General features: G+C 36.9%; 1 protein-coding gene across 2 annotated transcripts in view; it reads left to right on the forward strand.

Annotated features, from left to right (window-relative positions):
- Positions 1-20344, forward strand: part of LOC109935878 (probable ATP-dependent RNA helicase DDX10) — a 32771-nt gene extending 12427 nt beyond the window's left edge. For both annotated transcript variants that reach the window (XM_048598283.1, XM_048598284.1), the window contains 6 exons: positions 3260-3380; positions 6202-6391; positions 8049-8175; positions 9210-9372; positions 11543-11627; positions 19904-20344. In XM_048598283.1, coding sequence (XP_048454240.1) covers positions 3260-3380; positions 6202-6391; positions 8049-8175; positions 9210-9372; positions 11543-11627; positions 19904-20009 — 792 coding nt within the window. In that variant the 3' untranslated portion in view covers positions 20010-20344. The remainder of the gene's footprint in view (positions 1-3259; positions 3381-6201; positions 6392-8048; positions 8176-9209; positions 9373-11542; positions 11628-19903) is intronic.
- Positions 20345-20847: the final 503 nt, after the last annotated feature.

Genomic DNA, 20847 nt, shown 5'->3' on the forward strand with positions numbered 1-20847 from the left:
GAGAATGAGTGAGGGACCCAGCAACAAGACAGTGCAGTGGGATGACAATCAAAGGCAATCTAGCACTTGGACAGAGCACTGCAAAAATCATCAAAAGAGCAGGCTGGTGACTGAGAAGCAGATCTCAGTATGATGACTGTAAACTAAACAGTATGGAAAATGGTCTCCAATGAGGGGAATCCATGGAACAGTGCCTCAACTATCAGAATCTTTCAAGCTGTTGCAAGGCAGTTGGTAAAAGATGAAATCGCCACTTATGAGGAGGTTATCAGAGGTTTAAATACTTACTATAGTCCACAGCAAAATATGAGTGTACAGGGAGCAAAATGTAATTGTTGGAATCAAAAGCCTAGACAGAGGGTAGATTCATTTATTAATGACCTGTATTTTTTACTGCTAGCTGAATATGGGACATTAAAAGATGCCTTCATCAGAGATTGGACTATGGTCAGACTTTTGGAAGAAACACCATCAAATGTCTTGCAGCTCAGGGAAGATTTGACTTTAGGAAAAATAGTGCAATTAGCAGAAAATCTGAAATAAGGAAAGAGAATTATTTTTATTCAAGGCAATGGAGAGGCTTTATGGAGAAAAGACATTCGAGAGAGTACATTACTTTGGGCACAAAAGTGAAAGCACACCAAAGCTGAGGCCAGGAAACCGTGCAATGCTAACGCTATTAGGCTGTTTTCTTGCTGTGCTTTGAAGAGCATTAAAATGAAGATTGACCTGCCAAAAATATGGTGCGCCCTTCCTACAAACTGTCCATTTTAAAACAGTTTGTCGTAATAAATCTATTTTGATCCCAAAATGGAACATCCCATAAGAATGAGTGATATTCAAAAGACTGAAGTGTAAGACAGCAATGAAATAGCACATTTCCCACATACGGAAAAGAATGAAAATAGAGGTGTTGAAGAGCTGGCATAAAAACGCATTGGCACAAAACAGATTTTAAACTTGACACTGGAGCAGGTTGTCAGTTTTCTTAGATGCAGTAAAATGGCTGAATCAAAAAAGCATCTAGCCATCCATCATTCAATTCCCAGAACTAGCAGGAATCTAATTAAATGTAAAAGGTCTGTTGTTTACAAGACTGCAGTATCAAATGTGAGCAGTCAATAAGACTTTACATGTGATTCAAAGTCACGATGGATTTGGATTTGAATTCCCAAAGTTGTCCATTGACCTAGAGAGGTTAAGCCAACTCTGGAAACGGAAGCCATCTGGAAAAGTCCTGTATCCACTTTTGAAAATTAAGGTGATGCTTTAGCAAGGAATGATTTCACCAGTGGTCAAACAAACAAGTTGGTTTTCTGGCATGGTATCAGTTCCAAAATTCACTAAGAATTTATGTGAATATTGTGCACCAAAATAAAACAGTAGAGAGGGATATCTACCCAATGGAATTAATTGGATACAAAGCTAGCGAGCAATGCCATTTTCAGCAAACCTGAGACTAACAGTGGTTTCTGGCAGCTTCCATGGCATCCAGAAACCTTACTGCTTATAATATCCAGAACAGTATTTGGAAGATGTCAGTTTAATAGTTTACCTTCTACACCTAAGCTTACAAAGACCAATGACAAACATCTTCGAGGGATTAAGGAAGGTTATCTGCTATTCTAATTCATGTCTCAAACAAAACCGAACAGCATGACAAAAGTTTAAGAAATGTACTGAAAACCTTTTAGGCAGTAGGACTAACTTTGAATGAAAAATGTGAATTCTCAGCCATATTAGCACATGTTGGTCATGCAACAGACATTGTAGCAGACTTACAAAAGACCAAGCTATCAAAGAGTTCCTATCACCCTGAGATATTGTGGAACCGTAGTCTTTCAAACACGTGGTTAACAACATGGGCAAATTTTAATTAAATCTTGTTCAGAGAAGTGAACCACTGCAACAACTGCTCAGACAGGATCAAACAAGGTGTTGGAACAAACATCATTGAAGGTCCTTTGAAGATGTGAAGGAAGTGCTTATCTTGTCAGCAATTCCAGCTCATTACAAGCGAGCACTACCAACAGTAATATCAGCAGATGCATCATCAATTGGACTCCTCCAAATCCAGAGAAATGAAAACTGAGACCAGTCTGCTATGTCGTTGTCATAAATGTAGCAGAAATACACTCTAATTGATTGTGAAAGAAGTGCGGGCAGCTACAATGGCTTGTGATCAGCTCCCAAGGAGCTGTGAAGAAGATTGAAGAGATTTGTGAAACAGCTGTTGCATTTATCTCTGAGGCAGAGATTTTTGGGCAGGTGTGTAAAGACAGCGACTAAGCTGGTTTGAGACACGTAAACTGAAGGGCTAATAGACAAATATGAAAACTTATAGTCAGTAGCGATATAAAAGATCACGTCACATAATGGAAAGATGCTACAGCCTAGGCTTCGTGTTATGTTTCAATGGCAGAAATGATTCGTAAAACGTAAAACAAAAAATATTAAAATCAAACTAACTCCAACGACCCCTCTCAAACACCTATCCTTCCTATGTGTATTTCCGTGATAATGGAGAGGTTGTGCATTTATCTCAACTGTTTCCTGTCACTTAGCCTGTCCTTTGCCCTTGCTAATGTATTACCTTAACAGCTTGAACTTTAATCTTGTGCAGCAATCTTTATATGGCACATTATTGAGTACCTTTCGGAAATCCAAACACTTGACACATTCATGGGTTTCCCATTGTCCACTGAAAGCGAATGGAGCTAATGGCTGACGGATCCTTTGGACGGGATGGCCTGAGTCTTGGGGTGTTTGAAAAGGTGGCTGTAATGATATTGGATGCATCAGTTGCAGTCTTCTAAAATTTCCCTAATTCTGGAATGTTCCAGTAGATTCAAACCACTGGGATCTTCCTTTGCCCTCATTGTTTCTCACCTTGTTGACATGTTTCTGAGTAATTTCTGAACCACTATTTACTATATCTTTGTACTTCAGCATCAGTGTTTAGCTACGCATTTCTTCTGTTGTTCCACATTTTTCCTTTGTTACCAGTCTTTCACATTGGTAAGTATACGTGCGATAAATTTTTCCCATCCAATTTGAATTTTTAAAAAATTTTTTTGATAGTAGCTTAGACCATGTATGATATTGGATTTAGTGAATTTGCAGAATCCTACTGTCACTTTTGAAAGGGCCTTTGTTAGCAATTAGGGCACATTTTAGTCTTCCATTCTTTCATCTGTTTCTGTTGCCAAATACTAATTTTTTATTTGAGGTATTGAATACGTACTCTTATTAACAATAGGATCTGAAAGCAGAGTCAGAGAGGATCAATCGTACCAATATTGTCATCTGCACTCCGGGTCGTCTTCTGCAGCATATGGATGAAACAACGTATTTCCATGCTTCTGATTTACAAATGCTTGGTATGTGTATTTGCTTTAAGGGACACATTTTGAGGCAGTACTTTCTATTCAGAAATGTAATTGATGTTGTGTAAAAATGCTGATCTTAATGTTAGTATTTGTTTGGTAGCACAAAACCTGACTGTGCTGAACAAAATAAACACTTTGTTGAAACTTCTTCTTGCACTCATCAGGACAATTTGCAGGAATAGTAATGTAGAAGGGAACAACTTTTTTTTTGCCTTATAGGAAGAGTGTGCTGATTGGTTGACAAGAGGACTCTGAATTGACAGAGCATTGCAGTATGCAACATTGCAGAAGAATGTATTAGTTTGATGATTGACAGTTAACTGTCAAGCTTTATTTATATTTAAACAAGGCTGTTTGACTCTGGTCTGCGTACTGCCCTGAAGAATAAACTATTAGTAGCCAAACTTGTTTCCATTGAAGCAGGTACATGTTCTTTCTGCTTGTGAAGGATAGGGCTTTCCATATTGATATATATAGCTTCTAATAAGTGTGCCACACTGCAAACCCAACTGTCAAATTTAAATGGTTGTCAGTGTAATTCTTGCAACAGTTGGAATTATTTAGCAAATGTTATCCAATCACCAAATGACCACCATCTGCAACACTATGGGCTAACTGAATCAGTCAGATACCATTTGAGGCTAGTTAACAACTTCTAACATCAAACTTCAATAGTGTTAGTAAATAATGATCAGCTATAAATATTCAGGTTTTCTTCTACTTGAAGTCAAAATTTTCTCTTATTGTCCTGTTGCTTTCAAGGTCCTCTCTTTGTGCATTTATGAATTGCCTTTTATTTGACTTATGTATTCAAAATATGTAAAATTGACTGGGTGACTTATTTTCCTCTACGCCGTGCCTTGTGGCAATCTCGTTAGCTTTCACTCTATTTCCCACTGTGTTTGATATTAAGGATTCATAATGTGGTAATTGAAGCCATTGAACAGCATCTGAACATAATTAGGCTGTAAACAATGATGCCCAAAAACATGGAGGTGTACATGAGACTATTAGAATGATTTGGAATGAAGTTTCCTGACTTGTTCACCGGTAGACCAGAAACTGCAGACTGCGGAGGATGCTGCTGTTCTTTGCAGGGGACATGATTAGTATTGCCACCAGGCTACTAATCCAGAGACCTAGGTAATATTCTGAGGAGCTGGATGGGAGTCCCACAGTGGCAGTTGGTGGAATTTGAATTCAATGAAAATCTGTAATTAAGAGTCTAATGATGACCAGAGAATTATTGCCAATTGTTGGAGAAAAACTCATCTGGTTTACTAATGTCCTTTAGGGAAGGAAACTGCTGTCTTTATCTGGTCTGGCCTACATGTGACTTCAGACCCACAGCAATGTCGTTGACTATTAACTGCTCCTGGGCAGTCAGGAATCGGCAATGAATGCTGGCTTAGAATTCGATGGGTTCCTATGGGTAGGTGATGGCGTAGTGGTATTATCGCTAACTATTAATCCAGAGACCCAAGTAATGTTCTGGGGACCTGGGTTCGAACCCTGCTGTGGCAGATGGTGGAATTTGAATCTAATGCTGATCGTGAAATCATTGCCGCTTGTCAGGAAGAACCCATCTGGTTCACTAACATCCTTCAGGGAAGGAAATCTGCCATCTTTACCTGGTCTGGCCTACATGTGACTCCAGACCCACAGCAATGTGGTTGACTCTTAACTGTCCTCTGGGCAATTAGGGATGGGCAATAAATGCTGGCCCAGCCAGCGATGCCCACATCCCGGGAATGAATAAAAAAAAGCTAATAACACCACTTTCCATGAATAATATTTAAAAAAAAAAGTTAAGGAAGGACCTCTATACTGGGAAAAAAAATGGAAGACTTAGTGAAAGGATTTCAGAGGAGCAAGTATTCCTATAGTGTGAAGAAAAGTAAGTTAAAGGAAGATTTCATAATTGGTGTGAAGAAAAAGGTTTGAAGATGGAAGTGGTGTTTTGAGTTTGTGTACCTGGAATGTTTGATACCTGCTGAAGAGTTTGAAGGTGCTGAAGACAAATTATTTTAGACTGAAGTATCTTGCTAGACCAGGGAAATTGGTCAAAGAAGGACTGTCTCCATGAATTGTCACATGGAATATGCTCAGAGTTCATACCATTTGACATTTCTGTACAGTATTGAAAGCTGGTTCTTGTGTTAAGTGTAGAAATTGAGTTTTTTTGATTTCATAGTATGACGTTTTTGAGATTTTATCTTGAAAGATCGAGTGACCCAACACTGAATTAAAGTAAATTAGATATCTGCATAACAAGCACATTGCAGTGGGATAGTTGTACCGAAAATTTGTACCCCGAAAGGGGTTCTGGAATAACTTCAGTAGGGAGGCCAGAGGTGATGCACACAGAACCACAGCCTACTGAAGGGAGGGGGTGATGAGGGAGAGTATATTTGCTAACATTTGTAATGTACGTGGCCAATCTAACCTCAGTCACTAGTGTTATTACTGTGTGTATATGTAATGCATTGATAAACCAATTTACTGTGGCCTTATTATTGTCTGGAAGAAAGGCACTCCCTTTAATTTTCTGGGTCAATGCCGCTATAACTGTTAAAGGGATAGTTGAACTTCATAAGTGGGGTCGATTGTATCTGGGTTCCATTGTATAAATTACAAGAAACTGCCTGTATTTGAATATGTTTGCTTGTGTCTGTCAATTACTAAAGTACAATAGAATCCATAATGATTGATGTAGCAATGTGTAATGTTTCAGCTGTGAAAGTGCACTGATTGGAGTAGTGTACTTAATCATTTGCCTTCATTGGGACATGCTTTCTTTTTCTTGTTGCAGTCTTGGATGAAGCTGATAGAATTTTGGACATGGGGTTTTCTGAAACAATGAATGCCATTGTAGAAAACCTCCCAAAGAAACGTCAGACCTTGCTTTTCTCAGCAACTCAAACTAAATCTGTTAAGGACTTGGCACGATTGAGTCTGAAAGACCCAGAGTATGTATGGGTTCATGAAAATGCTAAATTCAGGTAGGTTCTTAATGTTTTGCTTCATAATAAGTCTGTAAACTTGTAGCAGATCCTCAGACCTTTATTTCCCTTGAGATACCTGTAAATGGTGATTGCTTTTGTCTGGTGCATGCCAGGCATATGTTTTAATGTTGTATTGGTTGTTTGTTTTTTTTTAAATACAACGTAGTTCCAACTTTAATGGAGTTGTAGGTCATTTTACAGAAAAAAAATGTCCATTACGCTTATGTACCCTCTCTATCCTGGTTCTTGGGTTTTTACTTCTGCACTTCGACTTTTTCCCTTCTGTATCATTTCGATCTTGTTCTTTCCCTTTCCCTTCATATCATTCTTGCTGTCTCTTTATGTAGATTTGGTGCTGTCTGTCACTGTGCATTTGATTTCTTTATTTGCTGTTGAGTGAGTAGTGTTGAATCCAGTTGTGCCAGGACCATCGGGAATAGGTCAAATACATTTCTGAAATGGCGAAAATCAGTATTGAAATCTATGAAATGTAAATTGCAGAAAACCATCAATATCAATTATATTGAATTTTGTTGTTATCTTTCTAGAGGTAAAAACTTGTTATAGGTACATTAATTATTCTGGAATTAGTTAATTCTTATTCAAAACAGCCTGATTATTGTATACCTGCTCACCGACTGCTAAATCACAAAAGCATGCTATAAATGTGACACCGCAGATCTCTGGATATGTCTGGTCGTTGTATAATATCTGCATATCAATCATGTTCTTCAGCTGGCTATTTCAATGTAGATTGATTAGTACTGTTTGAATACCATGTTTGCTGCTAACAAAAAATGTGTTTTAGCCTTTGGCAATCATTTGTGAATTATTTTGGGGATTATTTTGGGGATTATTGAAGAGTAAATGCTGAAGAGATCATTCTCTGTAAGAGCTATTGGTAGCTCAAAGGATTGCTTTGCATTGTGAATAATGTGAACCTTACTTGGGTTTATTTACCTTGTATGCTTGCTGCATATTTCCCAAAGCAGTAAGTTCATGATCGTGTTGAAATTGTCAACTTTTCTCCCAAAGATTTTCAGTTGGGCTGTGCCACATTTAATTGCTCATTCATGGTGGGGCTGTGCTGCATGAGGCTTTGATATTTTAAACAATGGTCTAATGACAGCCCCATGATTTTTCCAGTTGTTGATTTTTAAATGATAAACGAATGGTGTAGACTGACTTCTTCCCTCAGTAATCTATTTCTGCCATTGCTTTGGAGTGTAGTAATGCCCCTCCATAACAGAATTATGAACCATGCCTCGGAGTTTTATGATGACTCTTGATATAAAAGGAAGAATGTTTTAATCAGTTGCTTTTTGAATTTGCTGACCTTCTTATGTGTCAGTAATTTGTTCTGCAAATATTTATTCAAGTTTCTGACATGTGAAACTGAAATCCCTCATCATGGTATGGTATCAGTCTTGGCTTAAAATATATGAATTTCAAAAAGTACTTCCCTTTGTTATCAGAGAATCTTAAACTGGGCAAAAGAGGACATGTACAGTAAAAAGGAATAAAGGATGCCTTCTTGCTCTCTGTCAGTCAGTTATTTTACATATATGTAACAAAAAGCTATAAACTATTGAGTCCCTGCTTCATACTTATTTTTTTCCTGTACAAGGACATTATAAAGTATTTTCCTTTGCAGTACTCCTGGAACACTTGAACAGAATTATGTAGTCTGTGAGTTGCCCCAGAAAATCAACATGTTGTACTCCTTTGTGAAGAATCACCTGAATAAGAAGACAATTGTATTTTTTTCAAGCTGTAAAGAGGTGGGTGCTGATCTCAGAATACCAAATTATTCCTGTGTGTACACATTGTCTGACTTTCCCATTTCCCATACTGCTGAAAAGTATCTGAGAGAATCACTTCAGTATGATAACCTCTTTGTGAGCAGTTCCAGCTTGTAGACTGATCCCTGAGCGCATATCAGCGACTCCATTCTCCCATTTGCTCTTTCTGGAAGGGATGGAAACCTCTCCGGAGCTGTTGCACTTGAGCTGAACTGGATGGCAGACTTGGCCAGAAAGAAAGTTGACCACAGGAGGAATACAAATTCTCAGTGACTTGATCACTTCTAAGTAGTTGTGGTGTAGGTTTTCTGGGCCTCTGCATGAACAGTGGAAAAAGCTAGCTGACTGCTTCAAAAATCACTTCTTATCTGTAACTAGTGGATTTAATTTACACAGAAACAGAAAGTAACTGAGGAATATAATTCCAAAATGCTGGTTTAAATATTTTGAAATTCAGTGTAATTAAAAGAAATATAACATGTTATAAAACGTCTTCTAGATATAGTTGCCTTTGCCATGGACATTTAATCAGGGTTGTTTTGAGCTGTATGTTTTTGAGGTTTTCTGTTTAAAGAGATTTTTGTAGTTGTTCTGAGTTTCAATGGACTAACAATTATAGTTTGTTTCTTTTTTAAATAGTGTTAAGCTTGAAGCTGCATGTTTGCATGGTTTGACTTTTCAATTGAAACGGAGCACCAGATGCTCATGTGTTGGAATTGTTAAAGGCTGTGCATTTTATTGCATTGAGTGGATGGTTTAAAAAATGCTACAGATTGCGTCCATGGATATATTCATGTTTGGGAGTGCAGGATATATTTGTTTAACTGTTGGTCTGAGTTCTTTAAATATTGTTTTGATGGGAGCATTCCTGCTATCCTGAAGGTGAAATTTAAAAAAAAACGTATCTTGCAGGTTTCAGTTGGCAAACTACAAATCAGAATTAACATTTTATAACAGTAGTGCTTTGGGATTTGAAGATTTATTGAGCTCTCCACTCTTTTTCTGTATATTAGGTCCAGTATCTGTTCCGCACATTTTGCCGTCTACGTCCTGGTATTCCAATCCTTGCACTTTACGGCAAGCAACAGCAGATGAAACGAGTTGAGGTCTACAATGACTTTTGCAGAAAAAAGGCTGCTGTACTATTTGCAACAGACATTGCTGCTCGAGGACTGGGTATGTTTAAAAACATATTTGTCTCGCCTCCACCGCATCTGCTCCCAACGTGGGAGCATTGCACTCTCGAATATCCCAGATGTCCTCCTATTTCAACTCAACCTGTCCATCTTGTCTCCTACCTATCCACCGCACCCATCCCACTGACCAATCCCCACCACTCCCTACTTGCATCCACCAGTCACCATCACACTTACCTTTCCCCAGCCCCACCCCTCCTCTCTCTATTTATTTCCCAGCTTCCTTCCCCCTCCCCATTTCTGAAGAAGGGCCCTGACCCGAAATGTCAACTTTTCTGCTCCTCTGATGCTGCCGGGCCGGCTGTGTTCCTCCAGCTGCACACTGTGTTGTTTCAGACAACTTAAATCTTTTGTTTGAAGTTTCTTTCTGACCTGTTGGGCTTTTGAAAGGCTAGTTTTTATTATTCCTAATTTTCTATTTTTGATACTGTTCACTCAAATTATTTTCTCCCTTGTGCTTGCTCATGTATGTGTTCAATTTTTCTTCTACTTTAACCCCCCAACGACCACCTCCTTTCCAGTTCTCCTGTTCCTGCCATAATAACCAAAATGCAACAGCTTTCATGTTTCTGTTTCTGTTTGTTATCTGTAAAACACTGATGTTTTCACCCTAGACTATTATAACCCTAGTTGGTTAGATTGTAGTGAATTTCCTTTTGTTGACATGTTTTGGTTATGCACTAGACTTAGAGCCCCCTGATTGAGAGTTGGTTTAATTTGTTTGACAACATAGGCAAATACAGAACTAGAAAAGACCACAGCAGAGTAAAAGTACTTGAGAAACTTAATGGTCTATATCTGACAAACCACCAGGTTTGACCCTAGAAATCTGATCATAGAGTTCTAAAAGAAACAGCTGCAGAGATGGAGTTTTGCTGGTCATGATTCCCTAAATGACGATGACTGCTGGGGTTTCAACTGTTTATAATCTATGTTAACGACTTGGACAGGATAACAGCGATGCACCTAAGGTTGTGGATAATACAAAGGCTGAGAGATCCATAAATAGGCAAAAATAGGTGAAATGAGTAGTAATGAAGGTGATAGGTGGACTATTTTAGAAGTGCAGGTCAGGAATTCTTTATCCAAAAACCTTGTGATCGACTGTTCTTCAGATCGAAGATTTTTTTTGTTTTTGGATTCACTTAGCTTGCTGTCTAAGGCCTTTTTACTAATGGTCTCTCAACCAAAAGCAAAATATTCATTTAAATCTTGAGCTTGTTGTACCCTAGTCAGGTTTGAGAATGGATTCACATTATTTTTTCTGATTTCATCAGGTTTTTGATAAACTTTTTATTTCATTTTCTCTGCACTTATTATGCTTTGTGCCATTTTTTTTTGCTTCACTTACCACTTAGGTCTGTTCGGGTCCATTCATGCCTTTTGGAAAAATAGTATGCTTGGCCCAAGCAGGCCTAAGAGTGAAGTTTGAATGGACCTGAGCAGACCTGTAGACTTGCTGAGTTCAGGCCTCCAAGGTTAAAATGCTTACTTTTAGTGTCTATTTAGGCCTGTTTGGGCCTGAAATTAGTGTGTATACAGATCTGCTTGCGTCCACTTTCGAAAAGACCTTCAGCTTCCAGGTCATCTAAAGTTTTCGGATGTTCTCCTAAAGGATACCTGACCTGTGTACTGTTTCATGTTCAGAATTTAATTCTTTGCAGATCTCCCAGCTAAAGATTTTTTTGTTTTAGTTTCATTGTCTCTTTACCTCTGTCAGATTCAGCTTTTTTTCTCAATCTTTATTTCCCAATCTTTATTTCCCTTTTTTCATTTCTGAGGTAGACTTCGTGTTTTAGACTTTCATTTCTCTGTACTATGCTCAGCCTAAGTGTTTGAGGAGCCTCATTGTTTCTGGCCGTGCTCACAAGTGTCCTGCAGAGGGTGCACTGCCTGATGACAGCAAGTCTGTGCTTAAAAGCCTGTGTAAGTTCTCTGGATAGTTGACAGCTGAATGAATGGCAAATGCAGTTCCTTCACTGCTGACTGAAATCTCTGGAACTGTATCCTTGTGATAAGAATGTTGAGAATGTTTTAAGCTTTACAATAGTGGCATCACTTTGCATAACTGAAATAAAAATCAAGGCATACAGTATATGTATGGGTGGATTATTTATGAAGCCGTTTGAGTTGACTGTTTTTCTTTCCAGATTTCCCTGCTGTGAATTGGGTTCTTCAGTTGGATTGTCCTGAGGATGCTAATACTTACATTCATAGAGCAGGGAGGACAGCCAGGTATTGTGATAATGTGCAGCAATGCATATCAAAATGTCTTATCATTCTCCTACGAATTCTTATTATAAGGGTTGCTTGAATGCATGTAATGAATATTAAGTGGAAAATTATGGATTAAAATGTTCAATTTATTTTTAAAGGATCCTACATTTCCTCTTTTCTAGCTAGGAAAATTAATTTCTTTTAGATGTAATGAGTTTTTTTTTAAATTGCAGATTTGAATGGTTTTCATATTTCCAGCATTATGTGTTAGTATCTGGAAATAGCAAAAGGAACCAAAATAATGTGTGTGCAAGACTGGTGAATTAACAGAATGCATAATTCGTAACCAGGAAGCAATGAAACTAATCCTGCTGAAAATTAACATGTATTAGTTAGAATGTTAGGGTTTTAATATTTAATTTAAACATTACTTTCAAAACCTAATTTAGCTTTTTTTATTTCTTGATCAGGTAAATTTTATTTAGTTACTTGGTTACAATTTTATAATTTCAAATTTGAAGTTTTTAAATTTTAAGTTTTGTTCTTGAGGGTCAAATTACACCTGCTTAGCCTGGTTCAATTAATTTCCATCCTATAACCCAATGAGGAGCTTTTATAGTCTGAGGTTGCAGAGTAGGCCATTCAGCCAATTGTTTCTGTGCCAGCGCGCTGCAATGACAGGTCACCTGGTGCCACTCCCTTGCATTTTCCCTGCCATGCAGATTTGAGTAATTAAGGAAAGGCTGATCTGTTTCTTCCACACTTAACATATAATGTTGCACACTTACTCTGAAACATATGTAAAGTGTTTGATTCTATAGGTAGATACAATGTACACTAAAGGCCGCAAGGTAAGCATTAAGCTCAAATTGCTGAAGAAAATTGAAAATTATAATATGCAGCAGCCAAATCCATTTTGAAAGATTGGACACGGTACAGGGAATTCCAAACACAGCCATTTGATCCCTGCTGAATTGTCTTTTTAATGGTCATTTTTATTCAGACTGTTCTTTTAAAAATTGTTTTCATTTTAAATAGTTACCAAATTAAACTGCACAACATTCAAAGTAACAGCTGACGCAGAAGTAATTTTACTTGTCTGCAACTGATTTCTGTTCTCTGGAAACTGCTGGAGTAACGTTTGCCCATTGCCACCCGTACTTTATGAATTGAAAGATTAAAGGACTCTACTGCCATCTCCACCAAACTCTGAAATGTTTTTAAAAATACAATTTAGTTTTGTCCCTATAAGTTTTAGAACATGGAAGTGAACCTAAAATTCTGTGACACAGAGAAATGAGAGAATGCGCTACTGCAAACCAATTTAATCAAGTGATCCAAAGGGCCAATTGAAATCAAAGATCATACAACAAGGAAAGTTGAGTGATTCATGTAATCCTTGTTATTTTCGAAACTCTTTCCAACTGCCATAAGTACCTTTTCAAAAAAAAAAGGCGAGAATGATGAACTGTCAGAAGAGAGCATTTAAAAATGCTGATTGGAGCGAAAAAGCAGTTACTGAGAAGCAAGAGCGGAAAGCTCATTTGCATTTATTAAACAGCCTGCTACTTTTATATGCGTCAGCTCTTAACCTTGTCAAAATACTAAATAAATATTGCCAGAGCCACCAGGTTTAACGCAGCTAATCATTTGCCAGTTCATCTGCTGACCTAAGGGAAATTTCCATAATTGTATCAAAGTGCTTGAAGATTAAATTTATTGTGAAAAGAAATCTGAATTTGATGTTAAATACTTAGAGAATTATGGAGCTTGGGTAAGAGTAATAAGGTTATAATTTAATCTATCATTTGAGATAATGTCAAGTAGGAAAGTAAAGCTCGAATTAAACAGCCACATTACTTCAACGCTGCATATACCATTGTCTCAAAGTGAAAGCAATTACATGATGAATCATGAAATGATCACTTCAAGCCACAAAAACAAAATTATCATGTGATTCACCATCTAGTTGTGGCATCATAATTTTATATCTTAAGAGCAAAACTATTAGTTTAAGAATATAAAGTACTTAAGAATTAACAAGGGTAAGCCATGTGGCTTATCAGCCTGTTCTGTCATTTATTGCCATTGTGGCTCATAGATTTTTGAGATGCTGGTTTAAATCATTAAATATATATTTTTAGATTCATTTTCAATTGAAGATGTTATGCTTAGAATAAACATTAGAGAAAATAACGTGAATTTTGATCACCCTGCTAATTTACAAATTCTACTGTATGCGTATGTAGTTTGAAGACCTGCTATTTTTAATAGATTTTGGGTATTCAGCATGTAAGAATTCACAAATGTTTTGAACCCTATATTAGAAACTGGGAAAATATGATAATAGGAGTTGTAGAGCCATAGAGCCATTGTTATTTAGAAGTCATTCCACTCTGTATAAAGCCATCTGGTTTGCCTCATTTCCCAACTCCATGCCCCCTGAGCCCGCAGGTTTATTTCTTTCAAGTGTACATGTAATTTCCTTTTGAAATCACTGACCATTTGTGTCATCACCAGCATAATTTGAGTGATTTTCAGGTTGTTACCAATCACTGCATCAAGAAGTTCTTCCTCCCATTTCCCTGTGTCTCCTACCTTAAAACCGTGCCTCCAATCATTGTACAATCAGTTCTGTTGGTCTACTGTGTATCAAATGATGAATGCAAAATAAGGAAGAAATTACTGATTTGCCTTGCTGTATATGAAATAGCGTACTTCTGCATGGTAAAGAAGCACAAGTTTTATTTTTAAATGTTGCATAACAAGGCTTTGATGTTTCTGTACAGCAAGAGTAGCTGGAATTCTAACAAACCAACATCACAAGACATATCGCCACAGTACTTACAAGCTGTATTTTTTGAATGTATAGAAATGTGATGTTGTATTTGGTAATATTTTCAATACAGTGGCTGCTTCTGGCAGGAACGTCTTTGTTTATTAGAGCATGGTTTTGACATTATGCAATAAAATAATTAGTTAGGTACAATATTGCAAAAATGAGAATTTATATCTGAAAAAGGGGATGCATCTGAAATGAATGGTGCAGAAAAATGTGCAAGAAGGCCACGTATCTAATAGTTAAAATTTTTCATGTGGAAGTTGAACACAGCCCAAAATAGATCTAATCTTTTAAAGTGAAGGTGTGTACTTCTCTAATTATAATTTCACAGATAAATATCTCATTGTAACAGATGATGGAAATTGAATTTAGTAAAAACCTGGAATTAAAAGTCTAATGATAAACGTGAAACCATTGTCGATTGTCGAGAGACCTATCTGGTTCACTAATGGCCTTTAGGGAAGGAAACTCCTGTCCTTACCTGGTCTGACCTACATTTGACTCCAGACCTACAGCAATGTGGTTGACTCTGAGCAGTTTAGGGATGGGTAACAAATACTGGTCTAGCAAGTGATGCCTACATCCTGTGATTAAAAGTTTTTCAAAATAAATGTACATAATGTTTTTTTTATTTTTACTATTCTTTCATGGAAAGTGAGAGTAACTGACCAGCATTTGTTACTCACTTCTAGTCGCCCTTGAACTGAATAGCTTCCTCGATCTTCTCAGTGGGCAGTCACCACATTGTAGGTATTTTTTCCATTCAAGGAATGTGGGCTTTGCTGGATGGGCTAGCATTTATTGCCCATCCCCAGTTGCCCTTGAGAAGGAGGTGGTGAGCTGCTTTCTTGAATCACTACAATCCATTTAGTGTCAGTACAGACAGGGAGGGAGTTCCTGGATTTTGACCCAGTGACATTGAAGGAACAGCAAAATATTTCCAACACAGGCTGATGAGTGGCTTGGCAGGAACTTGTAGGTGGTGGTGTTCCCACGTATCTGCTGTTCTTGTCCTTTTAGGTGTTAGTGGTCGTGGATTTGGAAGGTGCTGTCTCTGGTGCCTTGGTGAATTGCTACAGTGCATCTTTTGTTGCTACACTCTGCTGCTGCGGTATGTAAGTGGTGGAGGGTATGATGTTTGTGGATATGGTGCCAGTCAAGTCGGCTGTTTTCTCCTAGATAGGGTTAAGCTTCTTGAGTGTTATTGGAGCTGCACTCACCCAGGCAAGTGGGGTGTATTCTATCATATTCCTGATTTGTGTCTTGTAGATGATGGAGTGTCTTTGGGGAGTCAGGAGATGAGTAACTCGCTGCAGGATTCCAAGTCTATGACTTGCTCTTCTGGTCACAATACTTATATGGCTAATCTAGTTCTGCTTCTGATCAATAGTAATTGCCAAGATGTTGATTGCAAGGGATTCAGTTATGGTAATGCCATTGAATGTCAAGAGTTGATGATTAAATTGTTTCTTGTTCAATGGACATGGTCATTGCTTGGTACTTGTTACTTGCTATTCGTCAGCCCAAGTCTGAATATTGTTCCAACCCTCCTGCATTTGGACATGAATGTTGCACAGTCAACAGCAAGCATTCCCACTTCTGACCTTATGACGGAGCATCATGTAGGCCAGACTGAGTAAGGATAAAAGATTTCCTTCCCTGAAGGGCATTAGTGAACTAGATGGATGTTTTTCTACAATTTCTGTACAAACTATGTTTATTTTCTTTTGATTATAGATGATCTAGTAACATTTCACATTAGATAACCACTCAATTTTAAAATTTGCATCCTTCTGCTGTAATTTCCCCTGTCCCCCAAAACAATCTGTAACCACCTCCACTCCTACCAATGTCTGAGATTTCTGACTACTCCTTCCTGGCTTCTTGTGCACTCTAATCTTAATCTCTCCACCATTAATTTTAAACCTATCTCTTTGACAAGCTTTCAGTCACATTTTCTAATATTGCATGTGGCTTGTTGTAAATTTTGTTTGACCACCAGACTGCGAAGTGCCTTGCCAATATTTTACTGTATTGAAAGGACTATATATATGGATGTCGTCATTGGTCAGTGCTAAGATGGATTTAGGTAAATGTCCCAAATTTTGGGTTCAACAGCAGTGAAAACATTTTGTAAAAAAGATGTTATATCCACTATAGAGCTAGTTGGTGGAAATAGGGAAGCACAATAGCCTTTTGCATTGCTTCCTGATAATCTTGTATCAAATGTTCAATTTGATATAATTTTGCTTCAGTTTGTTTTTATTTCACAATATGTAGTGAATGGAAGTGGTGCAGTGCTTGTCTTGGTTACAACACAGATGCTGTGTCCTTAAAACTGATCTCAGCAATCCTTTGTCATATGTTTGATCTGCAGACAAGGTGCATTAGCATATGTCGTGGGTAAGAACTTGTGTATGAATATGGGTGTGAATTTGTATAGCAAATAAGAAATGCTCGACAATGAAATTATGTAGATTGAATGTTGAGAGAGCATTGCGTTTGTGATTGTTTTCTAGCTTGTTAATTTTACAGGAAAGCTAAAGGGAATGAGGAAGTATTCAAGGCTGATGTACAAAAATGACAGTTACTACATACCTGAAGTTTTGTGAACGCAGCCTAAAATGATAGCGTCTCAGCATAGAAAGATCTGCGTTCGTCCGCACTGAATTAGATATCTCTAAATAATTGAATTGCACGTTGACAGTTGAGGTTTGTTTCTGTATTTATATAATCCATCATTGTGCCATGCATCTAAATGCTGACACTAAATTCTATACCTGGCTGGTTGATTCTGTTATGCCATGCATTTATTGTAAAATCTCAACTGTTCAATTTCTATTCAGTTACTCTGGTGATGTGTATTTTAAGTAATCGTGAATTAAACCCAGCAAAGATATGAAGGGAAACATTTTGATACATTAGAAATTATGGTATTCCTAACTTTTTGCACTTTCTGACCTGAGATTTGCTTGAAATCATTTATTTCAGATTTAGCTGTTCCACAAACAGTGAAAAGATTTTCTCCTTAGTTGGTTCAGTCAAAGTATCTGTAATTTATCAGTTGTGCAGGGTCCTGTGGGAAGGTTTAGGGGAACTGTACTAAAATGCTGTTAATGTTTAGTAAATTTCAATGTATGAAATCCCTTTTCTAAAAATGTAAGTGTTTTACTTTTATTTTCTAATTATGTTTCTTCTGATGTAGAAATGCCAATTTATTAGGACGGATGAACATTGTTTTTAGAACTTGTATACAAATCTTTTAAAAGGAAATTGGTCTTTTGATGTGCATTCTCATTTCAGTTGGTTTTTATTTTTTAAGTGATACAGAGTTTTATTTTATCTATTTTTGAGAATACCTTGGTTTTGATGGTTATAGCATATAGTGCCAGTTTTCATACTGCAGACTCTTCAAACATTTTAAAAGATAGAATTCACAAAAAAATAATGTGGAATAAGAATATCTAGGATGTGATTTGCATATGTAAGTTGCGTAAAACTGTTTCACTAAATATGCACTAAGCATATTACCTTATGCTTTTTTTTTTGCACTGAATTTAATCTGCCATGTATTCGTGTGTACCACAGCTTGTTCTCAACTTTTTAAGTATGTTCCTGTGTCTTTGCCTTTTACCAAATTGTTAATTTTGTTGTCTGGCAATCTTTGACTCCAATATACCTATAGCAGCTCCTTCCTTAGTTTGCTGTTAAGTATTTTCTTTCTGGATTGGTCTGTGTCCTTTATAGCTTAACTAGATATTTTGATGCTATGGGCACTATTCCTGAGAGAGTTCCCCTGTGACATTTTCATCATTTCATGTTTCTGTGTGAGTATTTATCCTTGTAGCTCATCATTTTCACAAATACATTTCAAACCTAACTTGAAAGATATTTTATTTTCTGTTTCCACCCAATTATATGCTATTTCTAAGAATCGCTGTCTGAGTTCTCAGTGCATCTGATTTATGCTATTTTATTCAACACCTTGGTTTCTAGCCCCCTGTTTCATGAGTTTAAGTCCTCTTCCAAAGCTCGAGTTAACCTGCCTGCCAGCATCGTTTGTGTTTTTCTTTGCAGCAGAGTAATTAATTGATGCCAAGTACAGCCTTTGTCAAAAGTCAGGGATTTTACTGTTCCAGTTTGGACTCAGTTTGGATCAATCATACATCTTGCACCAGGTTTAGTGTCATTATGAATATATTGCAGGAGATTGATCTTGAGTGCAGTATTTTCATTGTATTTTATTAAAATATGTGGATACTTTCCTCAATTGTAACTTAGTTTGGAAAAAGAATGTTCTAATTAAAGATTTTAAATTTGTGAGTTATTTTGAAAAGATGCTAAGAAATGATTAACGTAATTCTCAGCTATTTAGAACCTCTAGCAGTAAAGCTTCACTTGAATTCTTTTGCCAACCTTCGAAGAAATTTTCTCAGTTTTTGTCTAGATTAACAGATGGAGTTCATTACTTCCATGCTTACAGGGCAAAATTGTGATTGACAAACTATGCAAAAACAAACCATATCTATGATCACAGCAATAGATGGAGTTCATTACTTCAATGCTTTATATTTGCAAATGAAGACCATTCTTTAAACTGCTTTCCACAGATAAACTTGAGTTTAATTTTTCTTTTCAATGATCGATATTGCTGTGATCATAGATATGGTTTGTTTTTGCATAGTTTGTCAATCACAATTTTGTCCTGTGAAAATATATGTACGACTTCGAACAATCTTTGATTTTTGTGATTCTGTTTGTGTACCTGAAAGTGTTGGTGTTTATGATCATTTGACAAAAGTGAGAGCCTGCGCTTTTACTCTTTGTAATCTGAGATATGTATGGCATTTGCTTATTATCCTTCAATAGACCTCTAATAGCGGCTTTGTATAATAAATAATGTTTACCTTTTATGGGAACTAATGATCCTAAAATTAGGTCATTCAAACAATTTTAAAGCTTTGAAGCAGAATGAAGAATAATGGAAATATATTAAACTGCAATATAATCTCTAAAACTACGAAATGACTAATCCATTGGAACGTCTCTATTAGTTTGCAACTGTGGAATGCCCAAATACCCATTATTCTATGATACTTGGCAAGAGCAGAGTTATTTCAATCCATTGGAAATAGTTGCACTTTTGTAGTCAAGACTGATTTCAAAAATAATTAATGCATTGAGCTGTGTCCTTTTCCTTTTGGTTTTAATTATTTAATGAAATACTGACTAAATTGAAGAGCAGGTAATAATAGATATGACATTTTTGTTAAGTCCTTTGTATCTTGAGCAAAATGAGTTACATTGTAAATAGACACCTGTTTTTACTTGTGGATGGGAGAGGCTGCAGTAAACTTTTTTAAAACCATTGTTCCTTTAATTTCTGATGTTCAGTTGATGTGAATCTAAGTATAGATTGTTATTTAAACACAGCGTTTACTTAATTTTACAGGTACAAGGAAGGTGGTGAAGCATTGTTAGTATTACTTCCATCTGAAGAGAAAGCCATGGTGAAACAGCTGGAGGAGAAAAAAATCCCCATCAACAAAATAAAGTAATACATTTTTTATCTAAGTAAGGTCCAGAACTAAACTGTGGCTATGTTTTTACTTGGCTGTTATATAACTAAGATGTATAAATATTTGCACTGTCTAAAATGGCATTATGAGTTCTAAGTAATGCACTTAAATCAATTTGCTGTTTCTTTGAAATGTTTCGTAGATGGGTGTTTATTGATGTAGTTTCGATAATTCTGAGTTTGGTTATTTTTAAAGTTTTAGAGTTTTATGTTTGCACATGGTGAGAAAGCAATTTTTTTTGTAAGAAGAAGAGGTCATGATGTTGATAAGTGTGCTATTATGAATAAAGCATCTTCCAGGTGGGGTCACAAAAACTGCATTTACGTTCAAACTAAAATCTGGAATATTTTGTATTCAAAATCTACATTGTTATGGATTCACACATGAAATGCTAAATAAAATCTACAGTTTTAAAATCAGCTCCGAGCTTAAATTCATGTCGTCTGAGATATACCAATTTGTTTCTTTCCGATAGGAACGCAAATCTGAAGCATTTGTTAGTAGGTTTTCTGTAGTTCAAATACTTGTTTCACCATGCTGATGCAGATTTCTTGAGATGGTACAGAGCTAAGAAGTTCCTTGAATCTGATTGTTTCAGCTTGATTGAAACAAGAAATTTAGCAGGTGGAGAAGGCAGGGAAATATTCCAAAAATAAGGCAGGACAGTCCAGTTGCGCACAACATGAGAAGGCAGTCAATATTCCGTGATAGTAGGAACTGCAGATGCTGGAGAATCTGAGATAACAAGGTGTAGAGCTGGATGAACACAGCAGGCCAAGCAGCATCAGAGGAGCAGGAAGGCTGACGTTTCGGGCCT

Source organism: Rhincodon typus, chromosome 6, assembly GCF_021869965.1.
Source record: "Rhincodon typus isolate 14 chromosome 6, sRhiTyp1.1, whole genome shotgun sequence".
Taxonomy (NCBI): domain Eukaryota; kingdom Metazoa; phylum Chordata; class Chondrichthyes; order Orectolobiformes; family Rhincodontidae; genus Rhincodon; species Rhincodon typus.